Source organism: Lycorma delicatula, chromosome 1, assembly GCF_047948215.1.
Source record: "Lycorma delicatula isolate Av1 chromosome 1, ASM4794821v1, whole genome shotgun sequence".
NCBI lineage: Eukaryota > Metazoa > Arthropoda > Insecta > Hemiptera > Fulgoridae > Lycorma > Lycorma delicatula.
This window is the reverse complement of record NC_134455.1, coordinates 61,034,250-61,046,918: the sequence shown is the minus strand read 5'-3', so window position 1 is coordinate 61,046,918 and position 12,669 is coordinate 61,034,250. Positions and strand designations below refer to the sequence as shown.

The following is a 12,669-nucleotide window of genomic DNA, read 5'->3' as shown; positions in this document are numbered from 1 at the left end:
CGGTACGGTTCTTCGCACTAAGGAAGAGGAGGCGCGACGAAAGAATCGTTAGGTTCAATCGTAAATAGGGATAGGTGGACAGCCCCGTCTCTGAGAGCCTGTATGCCCTGGCGTGCAGGTTTCGGTGAGGAGACGGGGACTCCGGGGAGATTTCGCGGGGATAAAATTAAAAGACCTAGACCCGGCCGGTGTGGCTGGTTTTGGGGGTGCGCGCGCTCCTTGTGCTGGCCGCACCGGTTTGAGGCAAATGGCATTAAGACCGAGACCCGGTTTCTGTCGGCTGGGGTGGGGAACGGCATAGTCGAGTTTTGCCCTCGTCGGAGGGAATTAGAGGCAGGCAAGAAAAGATCTAGTACCGGGGCGGTTGACCTGCCGTGCCGGGTGTAAAACCGGTGGCCGGGAAGACCGCCTTAGAGTCAAAAGACACGTCTCTGGGCCGAGTATACTTAATTGGATGTCCGGCCCAGGGATATAGGGGAAAAAATGGTATATACGTCTATTTTATCATCTTCTTGATAATACTATAATAAACTCTTGGTTACTGTATAAAAGGGCGTTACAGCAGACACCATCAACAAGCAACCAAATGTCATTATGTGATTTCAGGATTAATTTGAGGGAAACATTATGCAAAATTGGCACACATGTTACTCTATTCCAGAAAGAGCAAGAACTGCTTCAGCTGATATACGTAAAACAACACAAACCATCAGGCCATAGGCCGAAAGCAGATGTACAGCATGATCAAATTTTACACTGGCCTGAGCATACTGATAAAAAAATGAGAAAAGTAAATATGAAAATTGTTTTAAATATACTGTTATAAAATGTACCAAATGTGATGTATATTTGTGTCTAAATAAAAAGAAAAACTTTTTTTAATTTCCGTTTATTATCTTCTATAAAACAAAAACTTTACTTATTCTTTTATACCCTATGTTTATCAGAAATTTCTAAAAAAAATTAACGTTAAGCTTTATTTCATTTAAAAATATTACAAAAAAATCTGGTTTGTGTTTAATTGTTTTCATATGTCTTTTTCCTCTAAGTAGTGTGATGGCAAAAAAAGTCTCTATGTAATGGTTAAATCTTTATGTACCCATTAAATTCACCTATAGCTGCAATAATTAAAGGAGGTTGTACCCCCTTTAGTTATTATTCAAGTATTTGGCAAAGACATCAGTACCCTATTTCAAATTCACAACACATAACTCCACTCCATAGTATTATAAAATTTCCAATTTGTGATAAGTAGTTTGAATTTGAATTTTTTACAATTTTCCAACTTTTGAACATTAAAATACAAAACAACTTTAAAATAAATAACTTTATCCATATTGTGAGATACAGTAAAATCTCCTTATTCGCGCTGCAATATTTCGTGATATCATTTCTATATTCACGGCTGTAATATTCCGTATTTGCGTAAAATAATAATATTATAGCACATTAAAAAAAATAATTTATAACAATACTAATATATACTGCGACAATGTACGTACTGTACTGCACAGTATTTATTTTTAAAGAGAGAGCAGAGAAATTTCTCCATCGTATATGCTTTTCAATGAGGTTCAGTATGTGAATCACCTACATTAATAAATTGTAAACATTGCTCATGTAGAGTTTCAGATTACGGCAGTTCAGTACGTACTGTAAAGTAATTCAGTTGAGCAGAAGCGAGGCAGATTACCGGGCGGTGCAGAGTTTCCTGCACTCGAAGGGAATCGCCTTTCACTCCTTTCAGCTCCCCAAGGACAGGGAGCTGAAGGTAGTTATACGGGGGATCCCCTATGGGGCTGCCCCGGAAGAAGTAAGGGAGGAACTGACCTCCCTTAGTTTTGAGGTGACTTCGGTCAAGAAGCTCCTCACAAGGGACGGTCGGGAAACCCCGACCTGCCTAGTGGCCCTTAAGAGGACCCCTTTGGCCCGGACCATTTATGACCTTGGCAGTATTTTTTACTGCAAGGTCGCAGTGACTGCATTTGTGTCACGAGGGGGGCCACCCCAGTGCCACAGATGCCAGAAATTTGGACACTCGTCCAATTACTGCCAGAGGGCCCAGCAATGCGTGAAGTGTGGTGGAAACCACGACACTTCTGCCTGCGTCAAGCCGCGTGAGGAACCAGCCTCATGCGTCAACTGTAAGGGGCCACATCCGGCCAATTACAGGGGCTGCCCCTATTATAAGGAGCAGACAAACAAAGTCAAGGGACTTAAAAAGCCCGCGACTTTAGACGGCCGCAGCTGGGCCCGTGTTGCCGGTGGGGGAAAATCAGCCCCCAAACCGGAGGTGCCGGCACCTGTGGCCAAGGCGGTCGTGAAAAAAGGGGAGGTACCCTCCCCAACACCCGCCAAGCCAAAACCGGCGGCAACCACCAAGAAGGTAGTGAAACAAAAGGCGGCGACAAAGCCGGCCCCGGCGAAGAAGGCCAAGCCTTCCTCGACGGGAAAGGCAAAGCCTGCTCCGGCTGGGAAGGCCAAGCAGGCTGTTAAAAACACCGCGGCCCCTGTGGCCCCGCGCGCCACCAAAAGGGCGGCCGCGCCAAAAGGCACCTCCAGCGGCAATCCGAAACCGGCTACCCCGTTGGAGACCACTGGCATGGACTTCCTGTCACAGATGACAGTGAAGGATATCCTACCAGATATAATGATGGTTTTGCCACGCCTGCTCCAGGCAAAATCTCTAAAGGACTGTATCCAGTCCTTAATAGAGTGCCTCATGGCCGTCCTGTCTAGGTATGGTTAGGCCCACCCTCAGACTCTTGCAGTGGAACGCCAACTCAGTAGTAGGCCGGACGGAGGAACTATGCCGTCTGGCCGAGGATCTACTGATAGACGTGATACTGTTGTCTGAGGCGTGCTTGAACCCAAACAAGCAACTGACCCTTCGGAACTATTTTACATATAGGACGGATAGGCAAGTTCGACCCGGAATTCGCACCTCTGGTGGAACTGCGGTTTTAGTCCACAGACGCCACATGCATACGCGCGTTGTTCTTCATACAAACGTGATGGAGCAAACGTGTGTGCATGTGGAGCATCTGGGCACGGTGTATCGGCTGGTTTCGGCTTATAGCAAGCCGAACGACGCGGTAACCGGCGCAGATCTGGATGCCGTGCTGGAAAATTGGGATGGGCCCATGATACTCATGGGCGACCTCAATGCCAAACACGTGTCCTGGAACAGCAGTCTAACAAATCCAAATGGCAGATTGCTGTACGAAAGGGCGAGAGCCCGCCGCTTGGTCGTCGTAGGCCCTGAGGTGCCCACGTTCGTTCATCGCTCAGGCAGATTTAGGCCTGACGTGCTGGATATCGCAGTCATGAAGGGGGGTACCCTCCCATTCATGATTGAAACGATAGAAGACCTCAGCTCGGACCATTCCCCTGTCCTGTTGGAACTAGGTCAGGCAGGGGGTGGCCGAGATCCCCCGCCTATACCCCGAAGGGCAATTAACTGGAAAAGGTTCTACGAGACCCTCCAGCGGGAGTACAGGCCGGTAAATCCTGAGCTCCTGAACACCCCGGAGGAAATCGACGACACTGTCGGGCGCGTCACGTCGTCAATGACCGAGGCCCTGGCAGGCAGCTCATCGGCCAGGACTCGAGCAGTTGTTCGAAACGACCTCCCTCCTCATATCTCCGAAGCCATAACGGAGAAACGACGACTGAGGAGGAGATATCGAATCACCCTGTCCCCCGCTGATAAGCGGGCCTTTTATAATCAAACTGACAGGGTAAAACAACTGCTGACAAGCCATCGAGAGGATTCGTGGAACGAATACCTCGCCTCGGTCTCTGACGACATCTCCTCGGTGTTCAGGCTGAACAGGAGACTGCGAGAAGGGAAGAAGCCTCGCCATCCGGTTGTGGGGCAGCGAGGTTTTCTTGCATACTCGGAGGCGGAGAGGGCCGAGGTTTTCGCCGATACCTTGGAGGAGCAGTTCACTCCAAACCCCCCTCCCTCCCCGAACGACGAGCACACAACCGAGGTGGAATCCTTTCTTGTAGATTATTTCTCACAGGTGGAGGACCTCTCCGTCCGAAACGGCCTCTCCGTCCTCTTATCCTGCCAGTCCAAAGAAAAGTAAAAATTAATTTTTTTTTTTCCGTGTGTGTGTGTTCTGCTTCTTTTGTTGCAGATACCAACAGCCACCACAAAAACAAATGGTTTCTTCACTGCGGCCACGCGGTCCCCCCAACCCCTTCTCAGACACACGTGTGTCTGAAGGTTAATAATTACGTGGAGTGAATAATTTCTGTTTACTTCTTTTAAGAAAATCGCCGCCCCAAAACCGCGATCGCGAATAGGTATCACCATTTGTAAGTTCCCTATTACCTTCCTTTCCTTTCAAGAAAGAAGAAAGAGGGAACGAGCCCAGCAGCCATCAGCCCAGCAGTCACCTGCCCAGCAGCCACCTGCCTAGCAGTCACCTGCCCAGCAGCCACTGACAGCACAGAAGAACGAAGAAACCTGCACTTTCCCCCGTTCAGCCCTTCGGGGCTTCGGGAATTCCAAGGTTAATGGTATGTAACTTCGGTTACTACCAATTCTTGGAAAGTGCAGGCGAAAGAAGAACGAAGAGGGAGAAGAAGAAGGAAGACCAACCACTCGACTCAACATCACGGACTGGAGTCCGGAACAGAGCCCAGCAGAGATGCGTCCTGAAGGGCAGCCATACCAGAAGCGGATGAAGAGCTTCTACACAACCTCTCCTTTTCAAAACTTACAGTAAGATAAAATAACCCAGCAATTGCGACTCTTCCGGAAAAGGGGACGCATTGCTCCCTCCTTACAGGTAGTGCCCCGTTGTGGCGTATTCCTGCTAGCCTATTAAAGAGTTAGCACCGAAAGGACTTCAGTGGACGGTCTGAAGGGGAATTACGTCGGGAGGACTGGCTTTATAAGCCTAGCCTTCCGCGGTCGGCCCATAAAATGGGTTCGATAACGCTGGTTTAACAACGGATTGGAATGCAATTAAATCCGTCTTAAATTCACTAAAATAATAATACAAAACTTGAGAAAATTAGAATCGAGATTTAAAATAATTCTTTTAAAAACCAAGCCCGATTAGAATGATCCAGCAGCAAGGGACTCTGTCCAGGTTCTGCGATAAAGTAGGGAGTAATAAACTCCTGCCAACTTTGCATTCCATTCCATTCCATTGAGCAGAAGTATCGATCGTGTAATGGTTATTACTGTGTGCGTGCTGTAAATAAGTAGTAAGTGTTTATAATTAGTACAGTATTGTTGAACTTTCCGAGTGTGATCGTTAATCTATTTTACGGTACGTACAGAATAATAGGGCTGCTTTATATTTTTGTTCTTAAACTTTAAAAAAAAATATTTTTTATGGTATAAAGGATTTAGTTACTGTAAAAATGTCTTCAACCGGTAGCAATGAAAGAAAAAGCGTAAAAAAGTTATGCCACTGTATAAAAAAGTTGAAATCCTGAATAGGCTTAAAGAAGGTGAATCGATAGCTTCTGTTGCTCAAAGGTTTGCACTAATTGAATCGACCATTCGGTACATTAAGAAATCTGAACAACAAATTAGGATCTCAGCGGCCACTTCATAATCTCAAAATGTTAAAATAGTTAGGGATCCTGCTATTGAAAAGATGGAAACTGCACTAAGTATTTGATCGAAGATCAGAATCAAAAACTGGTTCCAATAAGGATTCGTGAAAAAGTTAAGTCTTCTTAGCTTTACAGTCTCATGACTGTACAATCATTTTAATCAAGGGCCAAACAAAAATGATGCTGTTACCCCGTTCCAAGCTTCAGAAGGCTAGTTTAATAAATTTAAAGTCAGGCAATGTTTACAGAACGTAGGGAAATTGTAGGGAAAGCTGCATCAGCAGATAAATAACCGCAGAAACTTACCCTGAAAATTTTTTTTAAATCGTTGAGAATAATAAATACAAGCCAAAGTAGATTTTTAACGCGGATGAGACAAGCCTGTTTTGGAAACAGATATCCGGTAGGGCCTTCATCTCAAAAAATGAACGATCATTACTGGGGTTCAAAGTAACAAAAGACAGAGTAAAAATTTTGTTTTGTGTAAATGCAGCCGGTGATTGTTTAATTAAACAGCTAATGATTTACAGGTCCCAAAACCAGTTTTTTGGCGATCTAATAAAAAAGCGTGGATTACAACTTCACTTTTCATGGACAGGTTCAATAACTGTTTTGTACCCGAAGTTTAAAAATATCTAAAATAAAAACACCTTCATCTTAAAGCTCTTTTAATCTTAGACAATGCTCTCGGTCATCCACAGGAAATCTAAACAGCTCATCCCAAAATAAAAGTTTTTCTGCCACCAGTCACTATCGCTTTATTGCAACCGCTGGATCAGGTTATTTATTCAGTCTAAATTATATTACATCAGAAAGTTTAAAATTATTTTAGACGCGATGGTTTCCGATTCTGAGCTGAATGTTACAACATGTTGCAAGAAATTTAATATTGCTGACTTCTGACACATTATGTGCATCGAGTCTTCATTAAATGAACTGAAACAGTCAACTGTGATGTCTTGCTGGAAGAAGCTCTTTCAAACAGATACATTTGAAGGTACTGGTGCACATTGAGACCCCAGCAAATATCGCCAAAGGCGTGAAACCAATAGCTCGTTCAATAGGGAAAAATCGATGAAGTAGATAATCTCGTAAACACACAAGAAGAACGTAATGAACAAGATCTGGAAGATTTAATGGTACAGGTTGAGTTTGAAGGTGAAGAGATAGAAGATACGATCCCTGGAAAACAGTTAAATGTCAAAACGCCTTGATTTTTAAAGAGATTACCGAGTATGATTTGAACATGAACACCGTTTTCTAATACAGTACATACTGTATGTATTGTACTGAATTATTAAATCAAACAGATCGGTAGGTGCGTACGAGTAAATTAAGAAATATACTGTATTTTGTTAAATATTTTTTGTGTAGTCTACCAATGTACTGTACAAAACCAGTGCTTATAATTAATGCTGTCTATATTTCATCAATAAATTAGGCCAAAGTAATTACCCATTTTTTTTTTGCTCTTTTTACATAGAACCTTCCTTAAATGAGTGGTTCCATTCTATATTTGCTGTTTTCTGTATTCATGGCATTTTTATGGTCTCTAACTCCCGTGAATATGTAGATTTTACTGCACGAATATTAAAAAGTTTGTTAAAATGTATTTGTACATTTCCATAATAAGAAAATAATATAATTAATAGTTAAATGAATACAATTCTATGGTACTTATAGATAATGGATGTAATGAATTTTACGTAGAATAAAGATTTTAAACTTTGTTAAAAAACTAAAACAAAATCTTATTGCATATTATATTACAATACCAAATAAATGGTTATGAATTTCAGTTTAATAGTTAAAAATTATAATTTTTTATCCATGACTAAGGTGTTTTAAGACAACTAAACTAATTTTTTTTTTTAAATCCATAGAAAAGTGCCATCACACCACCTTTTCTAATCACTTCATGTGATATAAACTCTCAGTTTTCAGAAACATTTTACACACAATTCTACATTTCCCTCTATAAGAAAGACTACCAAGATGAGCAAACTATACACAACAAAAATATTTAGTGAAATATTCAGTGGATACAACAGAACTTTGTAAAGCAAAGAATAGAACAGGAGTAGCAAAAAAAAAAAAGAAAAAAAGACAATTGAAAGTTTTCAAATGAAAAAAAAACAGCTTAAAATATTACACACAGAACAAAAAATAATAAAAAATACATATTATGATATATATTTTAGTATTTATTCACACAAACTGTACCAAAAACTTTATTTATATGAGGTCTACAAATTAGACTGTCAGAACAAGTAAGTTCTGGAAGAACAAACAGGACAGTTTTTTACACTAATACAAAGAAATCATAAAAGATGAGTTTCTTTTATGATCCTCTTAAAAATAGGATTCAAACGCAAGCTTCTCTTAATATTTCACTTCACCTGAAATCACTTTTGTAAACCTGCTCACTGATCAATTGATCAACACATATGGGCACAAACATCAACAACTACATGAAATATATGAAGTAGACACTCTTGAGCAACATACAGACATAAAATCAACATTCAGCATCATCATATATATACCATTAGCTGAATTCTAATACCCAAAATTTAGTAACCTTAGACAATCTGATAAAAGAATTTATTTCCTTACAAGGGGAGAAAAATCATAGAAAATCCAACAGTGTTTCTTTTGTGGACCTAAAAGTGCTATAACGTTAAAAAAAAGTTTTATAAACTTGTAAAAAATCCTAAATTGTCAGTCTTGGTATAGATAGATACAACTTAATTACAAATTATAAATATATGTTTCATGAAGTCTAGATAATTTTTTCTGAATTTTTAAAATCACATTAAAATCTATTACATTGGAAATTATTTAAAAGTATCAACTCTTTAAAATTAAAATTTACAGTTGAATATGAATATAATAAAGGAACAAATTTTCTTGATCTCACCAACACAAAAAGCAATCTATAAAAAAATTAAAAACAACATTCAAATTACACAGAAAACCAACACCAGGCAATCATTTACACCTCAAACTAGCTAACCTCACATAAACTGCATGTTTTTAGAACTAAGCTTCACAGACTACTCAATTCACTCATCTGGATATTATGTGGCATTTAGAACTAAAAAAAAAACCATTACATTCAGAACACAAAACATATCTGTGGAATATTTAAATTGCATTAATCTGATTCCACAATGTTCTACGACATCTAATGGAAACACTTTCAAATAGAAATTTACAATGACAAAGCCTTCCACAACAACATAAATTCAATATTTACCATCAATTTTGATTCAGATTTTAAATTAATCAGCTCTAAAACATTTTGATAATTCAACAAACACAACAAAATGGAATAACACAACATACTTGAACATTATGAAATAAACACACAATAATGTTGCACTAAATGAACAACCATGATTCAAACTAACACACTTTTCAACAATATCAATTTTCATAATATTATACATTAATCTAATCCTTTAAAATGTTCTATTAATTATTATATAACATTCTAAGATAAAAATATGATATATTGAAATGTTATAAATGTTAAATATAACAATATAAAATAATAACAGTTACAGCTTACTTATCTGATTTTTATTTCTACTATAATAAGCATTAACAACTGCAGGAGCAGTATTCCAAACTGATTTATTTACAGCTGTACCAAGATGTCTTTGTTCAACTCTAGTTAAATGTTGTAAAATATTTAAAGTATTTTCAAAATATTGATCAGGATGAATTTCAACCTGAAAATATGACAGAAACATTTATATAATATTTAAAAAAATCATTTATACATAAATATTTTTTTTTATTAACATCCAAACATGCATGTATGTAAAAAAATACTAATTTAAAAATAAATTTGAACTTCGTGCTACATTACTAGTTCAGTGTAAGAAGTATACAAACAAGTAGAAAGAACAGTTTAACTATCAATCGCATACAAAAATCAACGGAAAAGTGATGAACCATTACATGGCAATTATCTTTTGTACAAATTTGTGCATCATCAATATTTTTGAGAAATTCTCACATTAACCAGATATGTCTCAAGTGTATCCACCTTAAATGATTTCACTACAAATCTTACTGACGACCACAGCATTACAGTGTCTTGAAAGTGCCAGTTTATTTTGCCATCAGCCAACTTCTCACCTTGCAACACTATCTCAACTGATGTTGGCATGAGGCATATATAATTAGAAAATGGAATGGCAAAGACTGGAGAAAATTTTAAATGGATAAAGAGAGTGAAAAACTAACAAGTAATAAAGGGAGTGTTGGAAATAAAAACTTCAGAATAATTCATAATAGTAAAGGCAACTGGTTGATACATACTATTATTATGAAATGAAAAAGGTTGATTTAGATACTACTAAAAGGACTAGCAGAGAATGAAAAGAAGATAGAGAAGAGTGAAAATTTCAGTCAACTGACAGAAGAAACCAGAAATTCAATAGCTCAAAAAGCAATGGTAAGAAAAAGAACATGGATAAATAATGATACAAGATAATCTCTTGTAAGATAATAAGTCAGATAATATGATATATTTTTTCATAACTTCTAACAAATTTTGTCTTTCAACAATTTTACAAATTTTATTATTATATTTAATTAATATTAATTACACAATTATTTTATAAATGCAAATGATAATAAAAACAAAATGAATTACTCACATCTTGATACTTTTCATGAAGATGTTTTGGTTTTAAAATATCCTCAGGATATCCAACTTTTAACATCATTGAATTCACTTTGTCAAAAGCCAAATTTTTGGTTTCATCGCTAATCCATTTTGTTGATTCAAGAATTTCATTAAAAGATTTTTGAATTTCTTTTGTCATAATAATGGTCTGAAAACAGATAACATTCCATTTAATAATAGTACTAGTGATTATAATTCTGTACTAATTATAACTGAAAAAGATACACTAAGGCTAAGTTTTGTAAGCCTAATTGATTGACTACTCAATTGTGTGCACAATCAGGTGAGTGCATGTGTTTGTTTTGCCCTATTCTGACAAGCTACTATATAGTTCCCTCATTAGCATCTAAAATAGCTCTTCCAACCTGCAAAAAAACTGGCTTACTAAACTTAGGCTTACTATTCTTGATTAGTTAATGATAATACATTAAAATTTTCTAAATTACTAAACACCATTAGTAATTATAATAATAATTAAAAACTATTTTTATACTGTAATAATGATATTAATTAAATAGATAAAATATTAATTAAATTAAATTATGTATTAATTTTCTCGTGTGGTGTATACGGTCTCCCATTGAGCACCTGCCCAGATGGGTAGGGAAATGCTTACCAGATATGGTGGACTGGGGAAATAAAATACCCAGAGCGAACCAAAACTGGTAAATGGTCAATATCTTAGCAGCAGATGAGGAAGAATTTCCCAATGGCACAGAGGGCAAAAGAACCTAGGAGGGGTTTTCAAATGAAACTCAGGGCAGCTCTGGAGGTTAGAAGGTGCCAGCCCCACACTGGACTACCCAACAAAACTTTGGTAGGATCTTTTGTGGCAATCTCTATTACTCAACGCACTCAAATTTTCCTCAGAAGGACGGACTGGACTGATGGAAATAATATAGGAATGAATAAAACTAATAAGAATTTGATAATTATTATTTTAGATAGAATTGAGGGAAGAAATATAAAAAAAAATACACATTTGTAAGTGATTGTATCATAACAGATCTCTACATGATAGAAGATACATGTTAATTATTGGTGCATATGCACCAGAAGATGGGAAGACGGAGGAGACAAAAATTTTATGATGATTTACAAAAAGTAATAGATGGTTTTAATAAATTAATTATGGGAGTTATTGATGTTCAAACTGGAAACAACCCAATACCCAAGGTGGTTGGAAATTTTTAAGAGAAAACTATTAATGAAAATGGTAAAATATTGAGGAATTTTGCCACATATAAAAATTTAAAAATTACTTTTTTTAGAAAAAAGGATACATAAATATATCTGGACAGTCAGAGGATTAAACTCTGTAATAGTTTATGAGATGGTAAATAACTTTTCAACAGGACAAGTAACAGATACAAGAGTAGATAGAGGAGATATTCTGTTTATTGACCATTATTTATAATGACTAGAATGCATCTTTACAAGAGATCGAAGAAATATGGTAAACTAAATAATCAACAACAGAAAATGTATAGAAAGAACCTTGAAAGAGATGAGGTTAAACATGTTTTGTATGAGGAACATTTAACCTTTGCCTTGCAACTGAAATATGACCAGAATGATAAACAGTGAAACTGGGTCTATCACAGCAATTGTCAGGTTTAGAGCTGGCTGCAAATGAAGTGATAAGTATAAGAAATAAGTATAAGGATTAAGTATATAAGGATTAAGTATATAAGGAGAAATAAGTATAAGGATTAAGAAATAAGTATAAAGGATTGAAAATTTGGAATGATGAAGGAGGCTATTCAGCATATACAGGTGGCATATAGGAATTGGCTAAATAATCCATTGGAAGAGAAGAAACTAATATATAACTGGATTAGAAATGAAGTGAAAGATTTCATCAGAAAATTACAGCAACAGTCTTGGAATGTTTTTATTGAAGATACTGAGAGAGACCTTCATAACTGGGGAAGTTTGGCCTACAAGATGATAAAGAAATTGAATTCAGATCAAAGGGAGACAGTAAGGTTAGAGTGTTATGAGAATAAGACATAGTTGATCACTATAAGAAACTTAATTCTTTTAAAGGATATCCTAGAAGTCAGAATATGGATTGTGAAAGTTGTAATCAAGATGGTATTTCTTACGCAGAAGTAATACTCTATGCTCTTTGAAAAATAGAAAATTTCCAGGTCTTGATAACATAAATAGTGAACTGTTGAATTATGGTGGTTTTGCTCTGACTTGAAGATTGCTTCAGCTTTTCAATATGTGTTGGCATAACCACACAATACCAGTGGAGTAGAAAATAGCAAAAATAATCTCAATATTCAAAAAAGTGATTGAAGTGATTGCCAGAATTGTAGAGGAATAAGTTTCTCATTTAAATTGAAATATAACAAAGCAGGAACCATACATAAGGA

General features: G+C 37.2%; 1 protein-coding gene across 1 annotated transcript in view; it reads right to left on the bottom strand.

The window, feature by feature from the left end:
* Positions 1-12,669, bottom strand: part of LOC142317518 (neprilysin-4-like) — a 101,175-nt gene that overhangs the window by 21,589 nt on the left and 66,917 nt on the right. The window contains exons 11-12 of the mRNA XM_075354079.1: positions 10,257-10,433; positions 9,158-9,320 (exon numbers count right to left, since the gene is read on the bottom strand). Coding sequence (XP_075210194.1) covers positions 9,158-9,320; positions 10,257-10,433 — 340 coding nt within the window. The remainder of the gene's footprint in view (positions 1-9,157; positions 9,321-10,256; positions 10,434-12,669) is intronic.